The 22,413-nt window shown below is 38.8% G+C and overlaps 1 protein-coding gene across 2 annotated transcripts in view; it reads left to right on the forward strand.

Annotated features, from left to right (window-relative positions):
- The window catches only part of LOC127433628 (uncharacterized), a 37,547-nt gene extending 29,547 nt beyond the window's left edge, over nucleotides 1–8,000 (forward strand). The window contains exons 1-2 of one of the 2 annotated variants that reach the window (XM_051685674.1): nucleotides 3,691–3,888; nucleotides 4,979–8,000. In XM_051685674.1, the coding sequence (XP_051541634.1) occupies nucleotides 5,019–6,749 (1,731 nt within the window). In that variant the 5' untranslated portion in view covers nucleotides 3,691–3,888; nucleotides 4,979–5,018 and the 3' untranslated portion in view covers nucleotides 6,750–8,000. Of the gene's footprint in view, nucleotides 1–3,690; nucleotides 3,889–4,978 lie in introns of those variants that run through there. The other variant, XM_051685673.1, reaches the window with a different exon arrangement.
- The last annotated feature ends 14,413 nt before the right edge of the window (nucleotides 8,001–22,413 follow it).

Here is a 22,413-nt window from a genome sequence, read left to right on the forward strand (position 1 = left end):
ACAAATGGGGCCAAATGCGCCTCACTCTCAATGTGGCAAAACACAATTATATACACTATTGTCCTTTTAAATTCATGTGATTGTCTCACGGCCACTTATTTTTAAGCAGGTCTATTTCATATTAGCGTGTTTTCCTAAGTGTTTATGATTAATTTTCTTTCTTTTGTGGTATTTAAAAAATGAGGCTTTATATATAATCATGTTTTGGTGAATTCAATTATTATTCACTACAAGGAATTAAAATTACCATTATGCCGAAAATATGTAAAAACCGTGCACAGCATAATAGCCTACATTTGTTTTGTTTTTGTTTTGTTTTTTAAAGATTGACATCATCCAAAATTAAGTCTGTTCTAATAGTCACAGCATATAAGGCTATTATAGGCTGGACACTGTATTTACGGTATTTTGTAAAGGTGGCTAAATGCGTGAAATGAATGTAAAGCTTTTCTGTGCGTATTACGCATTGGCCTTTTGCTTCATAAACTGTGGATACATTACTCATCGTAATAATTAAACAAATGTAAACTGATATTTTATTTGGACGGCGCTTGCACCAAGTCAAAATGCAATGGGCGAACTGATCCATCCCTCTCCCCTTGAAAGAACGAGAGATTGATGGTAGGGAACCGATGACTCTCGCTGATATCAATCGGCTCATTAACTCCAAATACGAAGCCAACCTCCGACGTAATATGTCACCGACCAAAGGTTTTCATCGCATAATTCGGTGAAAAAGCGCACTGGTCTGTTCTCTAAACAAAAGGCATGAAATGCTGAATGGGAACAACTGCATTGTTTTTTGTTTTTATTTGTATTGTTTATTTATTTAAGTTATTTATTTTTGGGGAAAAGAACTAAATTTAGTTCAGAATAAATATGATTTATCTTTTCAATAACTAACCAGCATTTTTTTATTTTATTTATTTTTTAATTATTTTTTTTATTTAGCACAAATGTGTAGGCAACCAATTCAATGTGTATTTACAAAATGTCGCTGTCAGAAACATGATTGAAATGAAACGTTGGTGTTTTCATCTGCCCATTTATCATTTAAAAATTTCGAAATGGCAGAAGCATGAATTAAAAACGCGGAAATACAAAGCTGAACACTTTTGGTGAGCGAGTCTTCAGGACGCGCGCACAGCTCTTATGAATGACGACGAACGCGAGGACGCAGCACGTTTCGTTACCAGAGTTCAAACTGTAAATATTGAGATATTCCAGGGTCAGACATGCTCGCATATACCTTTACTCCCTTGTGTCGAAATTTGTGAAACCGGGGCGGCGCACAGATTTAATAAAACAAACAACAGATTACGGCTGCCTGCAAGTTGGTCCAGTGGCACTGGTCAAAGAGCTCGTGCTGACACAAAATGAACTCTCTCGGCGGGAACGGGGCTTCACTGTCAACATTTACGTGTAATATTAGCACACCATTATTATTCGGTTTGAATTGTCGGCATCAAGTGACTAAATATGTGACCGGTTTATATGCAACCCGGGCTTTTACACGGTGAGACACCTTTCAGTCAGACATTTTTGTCAAATCAGTGTTTATTGCCTCTAGAGAGCGGTCGCTTACGTGAATTTGCCATCAAAACAGATGCGGTGCTCGTGTGTGGGCGCAAGGCTTGTGGCAGGTTACACACCATTAAGCTTGAGCCGCAGCTGAGTAAAATGTGAAATGGTAGAATTAATCGATCCCAGGACGACGTTTTTTTCCAGTCTCGTGGGAGTAGAAATTCTTTTATTCATGAGGAGCATGTTATGTCACTTCCATTAGGCGCTTTTGCACTTGATGCGGTGGACTTTTTTGGAGTGTATTTGAACATACATTTTCATAATTGCAGCCAATATGTCTACAGTACCCTCAAAACCCTGACGAATCTCTTCCTTGCTTGTGGGGGTGGAAATGTGGGTGTGAACAATAATTCTCATCGAGGGCCTCAAAACTTCAAAAGCACCTTTTATCCACTATTTTGGCAGTTTCTCTTTGTTTTACTTCAGTTTTAACAGATAATGTATTCATTCTGTTCTTGAGTGAAATGCTCTGTGGGCATTTTGGGTCCATTATGGAGTACATGGGCAGTTTGGGAGGAGGTGAGTCAGCGCGGGGGATGGAGAGCGCTGGTTAAGGGTCGCAACTGCTCTAATACTGAGTGGCAGAAGATAATGCCAGCCGTATCAAAATCTGACCCTTGACCTGTAGAGCTCTTAAACTATTCGCCACAGAGGTAGAAAAGGACACGCATTCATAGGCTACTCATAGCCTCTACGCACGCTTTTCTTTGTCCCCTTTGGCTGCATGTTGCATTTTCCATTTAAAGGTCATTTCCTCACCAACTTTAACAAACAAAAAAGGTTATTTCTTGGGATAGTAGCTAGGCTATTGGTCTGTTGAAAATATTTATAGCATCAGGGCGTGCTTGCTTTCCATTCTGGAGCATAAAAATCCCACCAACCTGATAAAGTACTTGGAAACAATAGTAGGCTAATTTAAAGACAAATAAAGGGGTCTTACAGGTTCATGGCAGTTCACAAACACGGGACTATTGGATGCAACCTTTAAAAATATCGAAATAAGGTTCCCACTCATAATGAGACAGCTTTGATGCTGCCATTTCGAGTGTGGCTCGTGGGACTTCAATATCCGCACTGCAACTAATCCAGTTAACACGAATCATAAACTGTGATTGGCGGGATTGCTGTTGGCTCCAGTGCCACGCGAGCTTTTTCCAATTAGGCCTATTTCTAAAACCTACTGTATTCATGTAAAGGTTCTAAAGCATGTCAGGGGGAATTATTCTCTCTAAAAGGATAATTGCATGAGAGAGAGAGAGAGAGAGAGAGAGAGAGAGAGAGAGAGAGTGAGAGAGAGAGAGAGAATGCCAAAGTATGGGTTGCACTCAAGTACCACCATATCAACTACATCTTCATGAAACGCCTTGACTTTTTTTTCCTGTATTGTTTGTAAGTCAAGGGAGCCAACTGGAGCTTACCTGTGCATTCGTGTAATTAAACAAATACATGTTAATGTGAACAAAATTGAGAATGACGTTAGAGACGGATGAAAGTCAGGGGCGACAGGAGACAAAGAGCGGAAAATTGAACGAGCTTGGGAAATTGAGCGGAAGTAGAGCAGTGAAGCTGAACCGCCTGCGTCATGGTGGGTGCAGCCTTTCGGTGTCTCTCCAGCACTGATTAAGGGCACCTCACAAACAATCAACAGGCCAAAAGGGGAAACGCGAGCTGAAAGGAGCTTCTAAGTAGCTGACAGCGTCAAATTAGACTGGTGGGAACAGGAGGCATCATATCTCCCCTAAACACAGCCCAAGAATCGTGAATGACCAGAGATTAAAACTTAAAATGCGTAATGTTCCAAACAGTGTTCAATCACCTCCGCTACAATTAAATTCGACATCTGTTTGAGTTATTTGAACAGAGGTGCTTTCGCTGTGTACCACTGTGCTCCGTTCTTAATGGAGAGACTGTTTCATTCATGCCATCTCTGTTCATTCATCAAAGCACCGTAGCGTACCCTCTGAGTTCAAACGAGACACGAAATTCTTATCAATGGAGAGTCTGACGTCAACAGCGGCGCGATGACTCGTGGATCACGTGTTCGGACGCGTCTATACAAATTGGAGTTGCGCTGTCCGTGGTCCTGAAAAAAATCACGCACTGCATCCTTGTGTAGTGAGCAAATGACATCTTTCAACAGTGCAAGACAGATCGAAGTGTGTTCCAAATAATTGTTGTGGGAACAAAACTTACTTTATTCAAGTTTTAAATGAACTTAAGGATTGCGATTGTTTCCAAACCTCATCTGTTAAGGACCAAGACGCACTCGGGTTTCAGTTCCAGCTAATTTATTCGGGAAATCAGGTGAGTAGTGCATTGCAATTTCCTAATTTAATGCACCCTTGAAATAGTTTCTATGTAGGCTGCTCTATAAAAACAAAGATATGTTATGCAGGACAGGAATAAATAAGTTTAAATAAGACATTAACCGTTGATTTTTATCATTAGATTGTATGGAGTCGAATTTCAGTACAAGTCATTTAAGATGATATCAACAAGCGCTTTTTTTCTTCTTCTAACAATATCTATGTTTCTAATTACATACAGTATGAGGCGCAATATGTTTTTTTCCCCTTCTTCTGTGAATGGCAAACTTGATATTTTGTGTCTCTTATTAACTTTGTTAATCGGAATCCAGATATCGTTTTTAGTTTGTGCACTGATTAATATTAGGTGATTGTGTGCACAAGAATGAGGAATTTGATGTAATCTTAAGTCTGTCTGATAAAAATTAGTTCGCTGGAAGTTCATTCTTTGAAAACAAACGTACAGATGGAAAGAGAACGTACAAATTCTGCGTTTTTATGAATGAATGAAAAGAAAATACATATTGCACGGAGTGATTCATATTATAACATGCGTTACGCCTGTTTGTCACAATATAATCATAGTTGTTCTTGTCACGGCACAGACATCAGTATTCTCTTTATATTATACAAGTAGCCTATATTACCCTGTGAAGTCTTGGTTTCATATAGTTTAAAGCAGATGCCGCTTTGTTGATCCGACTTGATAAGTGATTCTCTACGGTGAAGAGGCATCCAGGGAATTCGCTCGACAGCACCAACTCGACATCTTGCCTTTTTTGGAACTATGTAGTTTTTTGTGGACTCAGTTTAGTTGAAGCAACAAAATCAAATGAGACCTGACACTGGTGTTAAAAAAAAGAGAGTTTAATAATTGACCAAATATTGTGTTGGACACCCCATCTGTAATTTACAAGCGCATGTTTTATCGTTATACAGATGTCAGCGCACGATCGTTACGCGCTGCTCTAATTGACAAACGTTAAAAATCTGAGTGTCAACAAACTGTAGCTAAAATGTTAATGCTAAAAAAAAAAAAATAATAAAAAAAATAGATTAATCGTTCTTTTTTCCTTTGTCTTTATAAGGTGCTTCCCTCTCCCCCTCACCCCATCCTGTCCTCTCTGCATGGTCATGTTCTGCTGTTGCTACCCCTCCAGCACCTCATCTCTCCTGATAGTCCTCCTCAGCCTTACCCCCCTGCTGGCCCTTGCTACACCTGCACTTCAGCAGAGACCCTCAGTCAGCAGCAGTATCAATGAGGCTCTCAACTTGGCAAAAGAGGACCCGGGGGCAGCAGAAGGAGCTACTTGGACTCATAGGAATGTGGAGAACCTACTCCAGAAACCTTTGGGACTGGAACATGTCTCAGATATGGACTCTGCCAGAGCTCTAGCTTCTGTTCTGCTTGAGGCTCTTGACCACCCAGACAGAGTGAAGATGACCATTAAAGGGGATTCTGAAGAGGGCAATCAGGGAACCAGCAAAGACCTTGAGCAGAACAGAGAAAATGAGGAGGACACAGAGAAATCATCAGTTGGGGGACAAGAAAAGGCAGAAGGAGAACAAAAGGAGAATGAGACGCATGCGACTGAAGCGCAGAGCCGGTCTATTATGGCCACCCCCCTTCAGCGCAAAGCCAGGGGCTATTTCCAAAACATTGACCTCGGACTGCAAGACAATGAGATTCTCCCTCCTCTAAAAGGCTACAAAGCCTATAACCAGCAGCTGGCCCAGGCCACCAAGAAGCTTAAGTGGCAAGAGGAGCGAACTAGAAACCCATCCCAGCTCGAGAGAAACTTCATGGATGATTTCGATTTTGTGGAAGAAGAGGAGGAGATTCTGACCCGCAAGGAGGAGGAGGCACGGGCACGGGCAGAGCAAGAGGAGGTGAGGCGGCAAGAGGCAGAGGCGCAGGAGGCCCGTGAGGAGGAGCAGAGATTGGCCGACATCGCCTCTGACATGCTTCTGGACTACATGGGCAGAAAGCCGAAAGTATCCTCCTACATGAGAGACATGAAGAAGGCGGCACTTTTAAACAACGTGGCCGAGGACAAGCGCTCTAATGAGGTGGAAGACAGTGATGACGATGACGAGATGGATCCTCAGACGATTGACAAGCTGATTGAAATCTCAAGCAAGCTGCACCTGCCTGCCGATGATGTGGTTGAAATAATCAGTGATGTTCAAGAGAAGAAGAAAAAAAGGAAGGATTTACCACAAACTAATACCCCTCGTTTCCGCCCTCTGGTTCCACTCAAAGCCAAACCGAGGCCTCAGGCATATCAATATCCTAAGACACCTAAGCAATCCTCTTATACAGTCAATCCTTATAAGAAATGGTACAAGGAGAAAAACAAAGCCAAGCTTAGCAAGCAGGACTACTGGTTTAAGCCACAGAAGCAGTTTCTGGCCTATCCCTCGTTCCCCTATTATCAGAAGCCATATCGAGCCTATTACCCAGTCTTCTTCCCTCCCCCTAAGCCGCGGTTCTATACCAATCCTGCTCTTTCCTTTGACTACAACTTTGGGGGCTCCATGGGGTATGGCCTCAAACCTCCGAACCGTAAGTACAGAGACAGGGCAAAGGCAAGGGACTGGAAATGGGCACAAGCCCCACAACGCTCCCAGAGCCCATACCCACAACCGGACACTGTCATTTCTAATTACATTCTCCCCCATCCTCGAACTTACCAGACTCTTCCCATGCCCAAACCGCGCTCTCCTCCCAGCGGGAGAGCACCTTCTTACATCTACCCACCAGACTATGTGTACGATGAGCCGGAGTCTCCACAGGACAATGATGAAGAACTGGAGAACTTCATTGAGAAGATTTATTACAACCGTAGATTATTTTAGTCTGTGAGAGTTCAGGAGTTTTATTCTAAAGCGATGAAACAAGCGATGAAAGAGTGAGGAGAATGCTGGGCAAAAACATAGAGCTTTTGAGCGACAGGGCTGTGAAAAGACGGTTAGGTGTTTCTTCTCCACTCTTGTTTTTTGATACATTCCAAATCAGGAATGGAAGAGATGGTTGCTGTAATCAGAACCTCTCTGCGTGCACTCATTTGGTTTCTCTCGCAGTTTACATTTTAATTTGGTGAGAGAAAATGCAGGTGAATTTGTAAGGTTTCATACAGGTGTGTTTTTGATTCTCTTGCATGTCAAAAAAGGAAGGTAAAAAAAAGGTAAAATGAACAACCAAACAACAACTAAATATTTTAGGTGCCAATTGCAAGAGACCCATGTTTACACAAAGATTTATTTTCTTTAGGAAACACTTGATTAATTGAAAAGCAAAGGGATGAATTGTTGACACTGCAGGGCACAGTAATAATTGCTATGGTACTAGTTACAAAAACAAGTAACAGTCAAATTATTACAGGCTTTTCCTGAGGGTCTGTTGGAATGTTTTGATCAATGTTCCTATTGCCTTAATAATGATCACTGTTTTAACTCATTCATGTGCATGCAGGTCTTGCACCACAAAAAATAATTGTCATGCACGCTGTAAACAATGCTTGAAATGAAATCTTCCATTTTATTCACGGAAATGCAAAATGGTGAATATCTTTGCTAGGTCAGTGCCCTGTCAAACAGCTTGGTGGAATTTACCTGTACACATGTGATTTAATGTAAACTTCACATCCTGCCAAAATTTTCAACAAATTTTGAAAAACGCCCGTTATTGTGGGTTAGCGCCAACGTTCGACCACTGAGTACAGGATTTTTTTGTCTCGAGAGCCAATGGAATGCTGTATAGTCATGTTTGTTCCTTAAAAAGTTTTAAAATGTCTGAAATTTGTGAGGAATAATATGAGGGTAAACAGTTTGCACGTCTATCTGTATTTGCATCTTAAAAAAAAAAAAAAACACTTAAAAATTTGAGGAAAATCGCCTCTTTGATCAAACTGTGATTATTAAAAAAAATTAATAAAAAAACAAAGAAAGAGAACTCTTAATTACTATAGCAAGTGTTTTCATCAGTGAACTGTCTTGTGAAAGGAATTTGTTGTTGTCAACTTCCAGATTGTAAGTTGTACAGTGTCAAATAAACAAATGTGTGTGCAATGTGTAAATAACAGCATGTTGATTACTAGTTTTGCTATATGACGAAAAATAAAATCAATTATTTTATTAAAGTCAGTTTTTTTAAAATGTCTTATTGGAAAGTCTTTGAACAGATTCTGAGCAGAATACTCTGTAATTAATTAATTTCTGTACCACAAAGTTTGCTCGCCAAGACTATATGCCATTTCTTATCTCCCTTGTAACAGAAATTGCATTTGACATCACAGAGAGTTTGAACCAGCATGCCCAGTACATCTTTGAATTTTTCCATGAGCCATTGTCATGCTGTATTAAAACAGAACACTGAAAAGCACATTAGATGGCATAGAGTTCAAAGACAAATTTTAGTGTCCAGTTACTGTTGAACCCAGGCAGTACCTGACAAAATCTCTGAAAAATGAGTAACAGCATTAAAATTGGTTGATACGCAGCTCTACACTCCATAAAAACCCTAACTACTATTACTCATGACATCCTGTTCTGTGACAAACATACTAATGTATCATAATTTATATGAACAAGTTTAATTGCGATTATTAAGGTAAAACAGGGCAACAACATATTTACCAAACATCAGAACAAAACAGTTTTTCACATAGAGACTTACAGGCAAAAAAAGAAAGAAGAAACCAAATGAAAATTGATGTGTTCTATATGCATCTATAACTCAGACCACTCAAAAGCAAAATGCATGTTTTCAGCCTAATGGAAATGATGCCATTCACTTAGACAGTGGTAGATGAAAGGACTTGTAATAAAAAGAGTGTAATGTGAATGGTACAGACATGGAGACACACTGAGACCAAATGAAAGAGAGGGGTGGGGAGAGAGAGAAAGCTGCAGTGATTAATGAGTCACATGATTGACGGGTGAGTCATCTACTGCCATGCACCACTGCAGAACCTGGAGCACTTATACCCTCTCTCTCTCTCTCTCTCTCACACACACACACACACACACACACACACACATAGGCACAAACACCAGCCCACTCCCCCACACCCTGACTTTGGACATAATGCAGAACTCAATTATGCACAAAAACACCTGCATTAGGGAACAGCCACACATGCAAACACAAACAAACACACATCTGCCCACCCATTGCCATGAGGCCCTGCTCTCCAATTTAGATTACATGTATATTTGTTGATGACACACCACTGTGACCTCAGATTGGGCATTATTAGTGTGTGTGTTTAACCCCAAAAACACGTTCATTGTCATGCCGATGCACTCTAAACATCTATGGCTTTCGATGCAATCGGCCTAAGTGGTCGATGCCACTGCAAATTAAGCATTGCAACCGCAGACGGCTGCTGGAAATTTTCCATTAGTGACCAGAGTACAGGGGCTATGGGGACAGTCATTTATGAGCCTCTGATGTGTTTCTCTTTCTTCTTTTCTTTCTGCTTTTGTGTGGAAACGCAGAGGGCCGTGAACGAGTGCAAGTGTGGAGAAGTCTCACGGCGCTGCTAGTGGAGGCTGGTGAGTCATGGCCACTTACATTCTCCCTCAATCTCCATTTTGAACAGTTTCATAGAAATATACAAAGAGTCTGTTAAGTTACGCCGGTAATTACTGTAAATGGACGCCTGACTGTTCAAAACCTTTACACACAAAATGTTTGGAGTCATTAATGTGCCCCATGTTCTCCAACTGTCGCTCATACGTGTGATCACATGCACACACGCATGCAAAAACCAGGCATAAACACAGCCTGATGCTCTGATGACAGAGGTGCCAGAGATAAAAAAAAGTGCCTGATAATGACTGTGACTCAGACGGCAGCTCTAATGATGCATTCTGCCGAGCCAACCAACTAACAGGCCATGGGAAAAACACTCTCGGCTAAAACTTTCTCCGTGACACACGCACTCTGGGGTCAAAGTGCCTTTGTAGATAGACTGCCCCATTTATGCCCTTCCTGGATTCCAGTGATTAGGCATAACTGAACAGAATCATTTAAATCTCAGCAAGGTTGTTAAAAAAATAATAAAATAAAAAATTATCTTTCCCCCAGTCCTTTTCTGGATGCCAAACCTTTATGCATGATGGTAATTACCATGTAATTGCCATTCAATTATACCCTCTGCTCTTCCCGTAAGAGCTGTCAGTGTGTCCTTAAAGAGCTGATTCTCGCAGAATGTTTTTACATTTGCATCGTTTTTTACTGTCAAACAGCTTTTCAAATGTAGGCCTACTTGTATACCAACGTATACATGGCATACAGCTTTAATATGTCATGTACTGAAGGTTTCACATTGGAGACTGTGTGAAGTGATTTTCTTTCTGAATCAGTTCAAAATGTTCCATTTCACCCGCCTGGGGGAGAATGCTCTTTGACAACACTGGCAGGGGAGGCAGGCGTTGGGCTCTCTGCTCTCAGCATGCATCAACAGTCATGTTTCTGTTAAATAACTTTGAATACTCAGATACTGATACAAAAGTGATGCAATAACTGTCACGTGTAGATACTTAGAATGTCTGATTAATCTTACTAGCTTAGAAATATGCCGTGTTCTACGTGTGAGGCTGAGGCTATATTAGTAAGGACCTCTCAAAAACACAATGGTTTCATACTAAGATAATGATATTTACTATAGATAATTCATAAATCTAACCCATAGAAATGTGATTTGGCTGATTTATGAGCATTTCAAATAGCGAGGACCACTTCAGATGTCTTCACATGTCGGTTTTCAACATGTTTCACAAAATTTTTGAAGGCATTTTTAAAAATTTGGCCCTCAAAAGTATAGCCAAACTTATACACACACATGTATCTACTTTGCTATCTAAATGAGGACACACCATAGACTTTATTGTTTTCATATAAGGGTGATTCTCACGAAACTTGTCAAGAACATTTCCTGGTCCTATTTTACACCAATAACATGTTTTATATTGTGACATTATTTTTATGACAGTTCCGCACATTTTACCCCCCCAATTCTCATTACCGCCATGCAAAAAAGATGGTCATTATGATATTGTCATTAACTCTTAAACACATACCTCAGGTCCTTAGTGACCCAGGAGCTCATTCCACCCCCTGTACTTCATCTATTTTTTGGAGTTGTGCCCTCACCTCTATAGTATTCCTTATAAACAGTGTAACACACACACACACACACACACACACACACACACATGTTAATGCAGCTATCATTATGAGGACTCTCCACAGACATAATGATTTTTATACTGTACGAACTATAGATTCTATCCCTTAACCCTAACCCTAATCCTTACCTTCACAAAAAACTTTCTTCATTTTCAAATCATCGTTTAGTATGTTTTTTAAGCTATATGAATTATGGGGACACTAGAAATGTCCTCATAAACCACATTTATAGCATAATACCCTTGTAATCGTCCTTGTAAACCACCCAACCACCACACATGAACAATACGATATGACTTTTGTCATTTGGGTATACTACTGAAATTATGTGAGTTGTGTGTCTATTTAGACCCAATAAGTGCCTGAGAAAATACATATGTGTAGCTTAAGTGTAGCTTATGTGTAGATTATGTGTTGTGTAGGTCAATATGTGTTTGATAGTCAGTTGCATATCATGAAATTTCAGTGTGAAAGTAATAAATCCTGTTCTAGATTTGTCCTGATTTGTTGCATTTTCTCTTTGATATATAAATATGAAAAGTAAAACATAATATAAAATATTTAGAAAATGTTACACTATCTGGGCATTTTGTAGATCCATTTGTGATAGATATAAAGACTCTCTAAATACCTGAATATGTAAAAATGTTTGATGAAATTCCCATGCATTTAAGGGTTAATAAAATGTGAATTTTTTAAATATATATTTTTAAGGGTGATTCTCATGAAACCTGTCAAGAAAATGTTCTGTTCCTATTTTACTCTATAATCAAAAGAAACAAATAAGAAATTATATTTTGCATATAGATAATGAAGCCTATTTTAAGGGTCAATAATAAGATGTTTTACATTGTAACATTATTTTTATGACATTAACGTACGTTTTACTCATAACCGCAACTTAAAAAAGATTAAAAAGTCATTATGATATTTTCATTACCGCAATGTGAAGAAAAAAAAGATATATTATTTAAATAGTAAAGTATATATACACCATAGAACTACTCCCCTGGTAATGGCTTTAATTTTTGCTTATTTTAAAAATAAATAAATAAATAAATAAAAAATCTATGTAGAATAAGATTTTTTTGTACTGTAATACAGTAAAGAAATTACTGTGTTATGGTAATGAGAACCATCATTGAAAACCATGGAAATAGTGAAAGTAAAATGTCTGGATGTATTACAGTAATGACAGCTGGGGGTAAAATGTGCTTAAGTGCCCTGAAAATAATGTCACAATGCAAAAAATCATTAATGGTCCTCAGTGTGGGCTTAATTTTCTTTATGCAAAATATAATATAATTTCATTTCACATTTGTATTGATTTGGGGTTAAATATGACCAAGAATAATAAATATGAAGTTTTGTGAGAATCACCCATAACACTATTTATACTATAACTATTGACAAGTCATAATTGGCATTAAAAACAAAATGTTTTTATAATGTATTTTTGTTTATTTATATTTTATGATTTGTCTTTCTGAATGATGCATCCCCAGATGTACCCAAAGTGAGGTTTGGTCAGATTTAGCAGATTTAACTTATGAAAATCAATTTGTCTCCAAACAGCTATGTATGAAGACTAATACACACACACACACACACACACACACACACACACACACACACACACACAAATAGCCCACGCTCTAATAGTACTCCTGCTTGCCAATTCTTCCTGAAAAGTGTTGATCACGATCAGTTCTGCTGAAACACCTGCAGAAGGTTAACAGTTGGAACCGCAGCGAGTGGAAAACAACATCAGCACCTCATTCATCTGCTGTTTGGGTCGGTGCCGCATTTAAAAAAGAAGAGAGGGGAGGTGAAGAGGGCGAGGAGCTGATGGAGTCAGAAAGAATGGAGGGAACAAGTGAAACAGAGAGAATAAACGTGACGGGCTGAATGACTCACCCTCTATAAGTACTTATCCAGCAGCTCTGTAAAGTGGCAGATCACCTTCAGAGTAAAGAGCTCATTGCGTGGCTCCTCTATAGCACAGAACACACAGATTTATATAGATACTGCTGCACAACACACACAGCTACCTTCCTGCAGAGTTTAGATCCAACCCTAATCAAAAAACTTCTGAACCAGCTAATCAAAGTCTTCAAGATAACTTGAAAATTATAGGCAGGTGTGGAAGGTAGCTGTCCAAGGGCAGGGTTGGCTACCCCTGTCCTAACCCGAACCTCAACACTAAACCTAACCGTCACTAGAATAAAAATGCAATTTTAGGGTTAAAATGCAACCTCTGCTTAGCGGACACCATTGTTTATGTGAACATGATTACTTCTTGGAATCCACGGGACCAAAACCCATGGCTTGGAGGTTGCTCGCATAACATGCTATCAGAAGCGCTAGAGGAAAATGCATTTGCATTTGAATTGATGCAAGAAATGTCTGATGGGGGTCTTGTCTTCGGGCACCACTTGATCCAGTGCAAACTCTGGATCCTGAGGCAAAACCACTTGAGAACAACTGCTATATTAGGTCTACATTGAGTGTGTAAACAGCCCTCTTGTCTCAAGGGCATAATCCATTTGATGTGTACATGAGTGCTATTGTGGCAGATGGGGTAAAATATCCCTCAGGGCTGTTTATCCTCAGCTGGGAGGTCCAGACCGCTGACTGACTGTGGCAGACGAGGCCTGACACCTGAGCTCCAGTGCTGTCACTCTTTACAGCAAATCTGCTTGTGAGCCATTGAGATTCATCAAATATTGAGTGGCCAGAGTTTCCGTTTCGTGGGTAGAAGGGTTGAGAGAGGTAGAGCAAGAGAGCAAAAGAGAGGATAAAACAAAAAGAGGTTGCTCCCACGGAAACGGGAGGTCAGTGAGATGGCGGGGACGGTAAACGACAGCCAAGCAGCCCAAGTGGGGTAAGTGAGCTCTCCATGAACACAAGTCTTAATTGCGGAGGATTTTGGCTAGCTTCAGAGTGCATGAAAAGGTCTTGGTAGGGGACACTCAAGCCACTCTGTGTGTAGTTCGGAGGCAGATGGATTAATTGATAACCTCTCATGGAGGGATAAACTGCAGTAATTGAGATGGACAGTCTAGGCACTGTCAAAGGAGAGGCAATGCCAAGTGTCAGGGATATCACACGACTGAGAGATTTTTTTGTGTTAGATGAGTAAATCAAGAAAGTCAGATTTTAGATAAGTTGTATTCTCTTTGCCTACAAAAAAAAAAAAAAAAAAAAAAAAGACACATACAGTGCCCTAACTCAGATTTACACACTTTCACTTTCACAAACACAGAGTGAAACAAACTGACCAGGGTAACGTGGGCCATAACACCTCCCAGGACCAACAGAAACAGGTCAGAATTGCTCTCTATTAACCACTTTTTACCAGCTCTTAGATGAAAGGAATAGTTTAAAAATGAAAATGATCTCATCATTTACTCACCCTCTTGTCATCCCAGATGTGTGACTTTCTTTCTTCTACAGAACACAAATGAAGATTTTTAGAAGAACATTTCAGATCTGTAGGTCCATACAATGCAAGTGAATGGGGTCCAAAACTTTGAAGTTCCAAAAAGCACATAAAGGCAGCATAAATGTAATACAGACATCTTCAGTGGTTTAACCCATGTCTTCTGAAACGATCCAATCAACAGACAAAAATGTAACTCCTTTTTCTCTATAAATCTTGACATTGCAGTCATGATTTCAATCTCGATTACACTTCCTAGTGCTTGATGCATGCGCAGAGCACTAGGAAGTGTAATCGAGCTTGAAATCATGATCACCAAGGAGACTGTAGATGTCGAGATTTATAGAGAAAACTTAGTTACAATTTGGTCTGTTCCCACCAAAAATCGGTTGGATTTCAGAAGACATAAATTAAACCACTGGAGTCTTATTGATTACTTTTATGTTGCCTTTATGTCCTTTTGGAGCTTCAAAGTTTTGGTCATCATTCACCTGCGTTGTATGGACCTAGACAGCTGAGATATTTTTCTAAAAGTCTTTGTTTGTGTTCAGCAGAAGAAAGAAAGTCATACCATCTGGGATGCCATGAGGGTGAGTAAATTATGAGATAATTTTCATTTTTGGTTGAACTATCCTTTTAATAATTATGTCACTTTAGATGTATGTAACAGACAGCAAGTAATGTCTTCTCTTTAGCGCTCTAGAATACTTAATCCTAATTGATCAATTGTGGCATTCTGCAGTCAAACATGTTTGTATAATGACCACTAAGCTGTAAAAACCATTGTCCCAGGCAAGCAATTTCCTAGGTGTGCTAGTTTCATGTCCCTCGTATCACTCTGAATTCCCTTTCATCTCTCATAGCAAAAATTATTGTAACAAATATCTATATTAATTAATTGTGAATTAATTAATTAATATTGTGATTCATGTTTTACAAAGCAACACATGGATCCATTTTGGCATTATTTGCATTGCCAAAGAAACAAATAATTCTTCTGTCCGAATAGGTGAACTGCTCCAATTAGAATCTCCTAGCTGTCATCTCCTTATAACAGTAATTCCATGACACAACGTGAATGTAGCATTAATCATTCTATTCTATTCTATTCTATTCTATTCTATTCTGTTCTGTTCTATACAGGGTGTTCCATGTGAGGAGGAGAGCTGTTGTGTTAGTGCTGAATCCACTCCGACCCTAAACATTACACAAGCCTTGGCAGCAGCACCTCTACAAACACAGAGTACATCCGAAACCTTTTACGGTTACCCAGCTAACCAACTCTCACACAGAGATAACATACATTAAATGTGCTTAGTAATTTTACACTGAACAAATCTGCAGCACTAAATTCCAAATGCTGTTTAGTCAGGTAGCACATTGGAGACAATGGCCAACATACAATTTACTTTGGGCCATTTGCCCAGTTAAAAATAAAACATTGTCGAAACAACATTTTATCTGGGAAATAGAATGTAATTTAAAACACTAACACTTCCTGTCTGCACAGGAAATGGGGTGCTCGGAGTGCTCAATGCAATAGACAGCATTTGTAGCATTATGTTGATAACCACAGAAAATTATTTTGATTCTTTCTTCATTTATTTTCAACTGGTTTTGCTTCAGGACCCAGATTTTACATTGGACATCAAGTGGTGACCCAACACCGTACCAAATGTATTAAGTGCAATCTGGATTGTATCTTGTCTAATTTAGTATATAGTTTTCAAGAATTAGGGGATGTTACACAACCTGTCTAACCTGGCAAGCTTCTACCAAGTGACAAAGTGTATTTGGACATACAGCCTTTAACATTAACAACAAAAGCCGGTTACACTTTATTTTACACTGCACTTGTTACAGTGTAATTACACAAGTAAGTACTGAGTAATATTAACAAAATGTACTTACTATAGGTTTAGGGTTTGGTTTAGGGTTAGTTGCTTGTGATTATGCATAATTTACTGTTATTACTATAGTCAGAACATGTGATATGTATAACAAGGACACTGTAAAATAAAGTGTTAAATAAAAATAATCCCAAAAGACATCAGAAATGTTTTCTCCTCCCTTTTAAAAGTTGACTTGTCTATCAAATTTTCTATCCTAATTTACTAAGTACGCACAATTATATGGTTAGTTGCAATTAATTTTTTGCGTTTAGCATTGTTATTCTCCTGTTGTCTGTGACCCTATCAGAACAGACCTGCAACCCATTTTTTGGTCGCGACCTACCAGATGAGATCCATTGCATTAATATGTACACAAAGTCAAATGTATACCCACAAAACATAAACAATATACTTTTTAACATGATTTTAGTGTGATAAAATCGCTTACTGGGTTTACAGGCATTGCATCACCATGTTGGATTAATATTGGATTAACAACGCTGATATGGTAAGTGATTTTAATACACTAAAATCATCTTAACATGTATAGTGTTTTCATTCTGTGGCTATAATTTTGACAGTGTATATTTTCCCTTACAAAAATCGAGAGTTCATGACAAATTTGACACAAATTTGCCACTGATAATTTTCACATGCAAAAGAGCTTTGCGGCAAATTTACGGCAAAATGTCCATTGTTGCCAAAGGGTTGCCAGAGGTTCACCACTAACAGCAAAGAGCTGCAAACTTCTGGCAAACATTTGTGGTGAATCAAAAGCTAATTTTCATGTGAAAATAGCAAGTGGCAATTTTGCAGCAATTTTGCAGCAAGTTTACGGTAAGTTTGCGACTAGTTTAGATTTTTTGTAAGTGTTGAAACAATGGTTCTCAAGTAGTTTTGGAACAATGTGTATTTTAATGTTTACTGTCCCCATTCACTTTCATTGTAAGTGCTTTACTGTAACTGCCATTTTTTCTTTTCTTTTTTTTCTTTAATAAACGAGAGATAGGTCGAAATTATTTTTGTGGTGATCAAAGTTAAGACACAAATGCTGACAATTGAGCTTAATTTGTATTGAACCCGGAATATTGCTTTAACAAAACATTTAAAGCAAGTTGATTTGTGGTGCTACATAACATGGTAGGTTAGGGTTAGGGTGGAGTTAGCTTGTTGAAGGGAGGTGTGATATTGCTTGTCTAAGCAATTGGACATTTATCGCATGGCGGACAATAAAACAGGTAAATAAAATCTAAAACTTAGATTGAAGGAGGGAACAAGCCATATCGAGGAACCAAAATATCATAGAGACTAGGGGGTGGACTCTTTTTGGCCAGTAAGCATCCACCTAGCAACAACATAGTAAGGCCCTAAAAAACACTCAGAACAGTTTAGCAACTGTGTAGCAACACGCTTAAAACCACTCAGAACAGTTTAGCAACTGTGTAGCAACAGTTTAGCAACTGTGTAGCAGCACGCTTAAAACCACTCAGAACAGTTTAGCAACTGTGTAGCAACACGCTTAAAACCACTCAGAACAGTTTAGCAACTGTGTAACAACACGCTTAAAACCATTCAGAACATTTAGCAATTGTAACACTCAGAAGACCTTGGCAACCACCCACAACACCTTAGCTTGTGGCAGAGACTTTATTTCAAGCAAGCACCGCTCACATTTTCTTCAGAAAATGTAAACTTCTAGTTTATGTTGAGAGTGCTATGTTTGTATTGAGACTGACATCTTGTCTGATTACTATAGGAGTCGCTCTTGAACTGTGTTGGTATTGCTTGAAATCTCTCTCTATCGAGGAGCTTAACATACCTCAGGTACAGTTTGTGACTATTGTTCATTCTTAAGGTACATGCTATCAGATATAGGGCATGTAGTAGATTAATGATCTATTTTGTCTACAATAGACTGCCTCTCAGATTGGATTTCATTGACCTGGCATGCATTCAGTGTCTTGTTGCAACCATTTCAGCTGGTTGTAAATTATGTAGCTGACTTTAGCGTCTCAAAATATTAGATGTCATTCCAGTATCTGTCTACTAGATGGTGCAGTTCTGTAAATGTTTTGTCTCAACTGCAGGTGGAGAGTGAAGATTTAACGCTGCTCTCTAGTGGCGAGCGTTTAAATTACCAGCGAGACCCCAGGCCTCATTTTGGAGTAGCCCACTCCTCTCGCTCTGTGTCTTTCCCCCTGTGGGACAGTGATCGGCCGAGAGAGATGAAGCGGGAGGAGGATGAGGGCGTGGATTCAGACGGCTGTTGTCCTCACTGCTATCTTGGGCTGGCACGTGACACACTGCGCTGGCATGAGGTGAACAGACACACTCATTCCTTTATTTTATTAAAACATATCTAAAATAATAAAATAATTCCAACATTTATGTAAAATATTAAAGGAATAGTTCACCCAAAAATCCTCTCATTAATTACCAACCCTCATGTCATCACTTTCTTTCTTCCGCTGAACACAAATGAAGATTTTTAGAAGAATATTTCAGCTCTGTAGGTTTATACAATGCAAGTGAATGGTGACCAGAAATGTTAAGCTCTAAAAAACACATAAAGACAGCATAAAAGTAATCCATAAGACTCCAGTGATTTATTCCATGTCTTCTGAAGTAATCCAGTCAGTTTTGGGTGGCAATCATGATTTCAAGCTCGATTACACTTCATAGCGGCATCTAGCGCTCTGCACATGCGTAAAGTACTAGGAAGTGTAATCGAGCTTGAAATCATGATCGTGCCTAGAGACTGCAATGGCAAGATGTACAGTGAAAAAGGAGTTATATTTAGGTCTGTTCTCCCAGACAGATTGGATCACTTCAGAAGACATGGATTAAACCACTTATGGATTACTTTTATGCTGCCTTTATGTGTTTTTTAGAGCTTCAAAGTTCTGGTCACCATTCACTTTCATTGTATGGAGCAACAGAGCTGAAATATTCTTCTAAAAATCTTAATTTGTGTTCTGCTGAAGAAAGAAAGTCATACACATCTGTGATGGCATGAGGATGAGTAAATGACATTTTTGGGTGAACTATTCTTTTAAGTATTTGTATTGTTGACCTTGATTTCTATTGTTTGATTTTTCTCTCTCTCTCTCTTTTGTTTTTGTTTGTGTGTGCAGGCAAAGTGTCTGTTATTTGATGGACTGAGAAACAGTTTAGGAAATCACTAGACAACTGTCCACAGAACAACTGATGACCATGTTAAAAAAAAACAAAAAACAACAACTGTAGATTTGTTCATATTTTAGTTTTTCTAACTATAACAAACCTATTTTACCAGAATAATATATTTTTGGAAAACAAGTAGCTAAGATATTTTTCAGTAACATACTAGAGATTGGACTGTGACAGAATAGTTGCCTTTCAATAATACAGTATTACTATTCTTAGAGTTCAAGGACAGCACTTAACTGCTTTTCTGTTAGCAAGCTAAATCCAATTATATGTTTCAGAGAAACAGACCATTTTTCAGAAGTCGAATTTCATGCTTTTCATTTGTCAGTGGTGAGGAAATTGAACCTTTCAAGAATACCTTTCTGCAAGCACTGAATTTTATACTAATAATCCAAGAATCATGGATAGCTTTTTTGTTCTTGGTATTCACTATAGTGCTTCTTTTATTAATTTAAATATAAACTTGAAATGACACTAATGTATTATGTGCAATGTTGTCAAATTGCATTTACTGTGGGGGAAAATCAGGAATGTCAAAACATACTGAAAATTATACATTCAAATTGCCTTGATTATGTCAAAACTGTACACAGTTAGTGTTAATATATTAGTTTTACTATGTTGTAAAAACTTTTGTCAAGGTGATGAAACAATAGCCACGATATTATAAGCATATGAATTACTTTATTTGTGGTGTTTTTGTGGCAAAATGTCTGGTTTTAACACACAGTGAACTGGAGAATTTGTGCTATAACTAATTTTAACATTCTTATGTTTTAGTATTCTTATAATATCCTTATGTTTTCTATACATTTCCAAGTGTCTCATTGAGAAATAAAGGAATATATTCGAAAATTAATCCAATAATTCTTGTTATGACATAAATTTGATGATCACAATGATTCTCAGACATGAAGCTTGAGGTTCAGTAGAGTGTTTATGTCTCTTGTTTTAGTAAGTGATGTACAGAAAGCATTGGCAGACCTCTATGGGGTGTCATCTGTCGTATGAAGTCTCTAACAGTCCTTGTCTTTCCAACCACTCCACCAGTGAGCACTGCCAGGTTTAGTTTATGTTAGAGGTTATGGTGGAGATTTGGTGGTGTGTCCTCTGCAGTTAGCCCTAAAATCCTCTGCTTTGTCTCACTTAGTCACATGGAGCTAGACCAACCTGGACCAGATTATGTGTCTGTAACACTGTGAAGTGGAGTCTGGAAGGTTTTCTCAGTTAAGTCATTTTATGGTGATGAAACTGCTGAATGTGACTTCCAAAATCAACACAACCCAACTGGTGTTTAGCTATATTTATTTGCTAGACGCTTTGGAATTTGGTTAATTTGCTAGACGTTTTTGTTTGCTTGATCACAGGCCATCAAAGAGCAGAAGCTGGAGAGGTGCATATCTCTTTAGAATTCCACAAACACAAACCTCACTTTCAGGTGTTATCTGAGGCAGCCAAAATCTGGCTGACTCAGAGCTGCCTCAAGCTGAGAGTTAATGCACGAGGAATGAATTTTCAACATAGTTCAGTCCAGAAACATTGTGAAGCCAGGTTGATCATAAACTATTGGCTTATACATCAAGACAAGAGTGCCAAAACACTTTAAAAAAAAATTAACTGGTTTCTAATTAAAAAACAGAAACAAATTGCATTTAGCATATATTTAATAAATAATGTTTAGGGTCATTGTCCTGCTGCATTACCCAACTTCTACTGAGCTTCAGCTGGTGCACAGCATCCCTGACATTATCCTGTAGGATATCTTGATAAACTTGGGAATTAATTTTCCCCTCGATGACGGCAAGCGTTCCAGGCCCCGGAACAGCAAAGCAGCCCCAAATCATGATTCTCCTTCCACCGTACTTCACCGTTGGGATGATGTTTTCATGTTGGTATGTGGTGCCCTTTTTATGCCATACCTAGTGCTGCATGTTCTTCCCATTAATTCAACCTTAGTTTCATCGGTCCACAAAACATTTTCCCAGTAGCGTTATGAGTGTCAAGGTGGTCTTTGGCAAACTTCAGGCACGCAGCAATGTTTTTGTTGGAAAGCAGCAGCTTCCTTCGTGGTGTCCTGCCATGGACAGTGCCATTAAACACTGTTTAATGTTTTCCGCATAGTAGACTCATGAACAGAGATGTTAACCAGTTCCAATGATTCCTTCAAATCTTTAGCTGTCACTCTAGGGTTATTTTTTTTTTACCTCTACTTCCAGTGAGAGTAGCCACAGTAAATCGTCTCCATTTATTGACAATTTGTCTAACTGTGGACAGATAAATATCTAAGCTCTTTAAGAAAGCCTTTCCAGCTTTATGAAAAGCAACAATTCTTTTTTTAATCTCTTTTTTGTGAGGCATGGTCCACTTTAGCAAATGCTTCTTGTGAATAGCAAACTAAAATTGTTTGAGTGCTTTTTATAAGTCAAAGTAGCTCTAACCCACACCTCCAATCTCGTTTCATTAATTGGATGCCATGTTTGCCAACTCCTGACTAGTGTAATGGAGCAAAACAAAACCCTCCACCATTAATCGGAATGTTTGGCCAAGTGATGGAGTGCAAAAATGGAGCATTGCTGGCAGCATATGAAGGGGCACATCTGCGCTTCATCACTTTTGCCATAAATTCATCATATCATCCCTCCTCCATAACCACTAAGTGCATGCAGGAAGTGTCCTTAAAGTCCTGCATGGAGAGGCATAGACACCATAGTGTAACTTTGTGAAGCTTTTTAAATGTGGGTTAGTTTTGCATGTCTGCAAAAAAAGAACTGAAAATAAATTTTCCACTCCAGCGAGCACGCA

This window comes from Myxocyprinus asiaticus, chromosome 43 (assembly GCF_019703515.2).
Source record: "Myxocyprinus asiaticus isolate MX2 ecotype Aquarium Trade chromosome 43, UBuf_Myxa_2, whole genome shotgun sequence".
Classification (NCBI taxonomy): Eukaryota; Metazoa; Chordata; class Actinopteri; order Cypriniformes; family Catostomidae; genus Myxocyprinus; species Myxocyprinus asiaticus.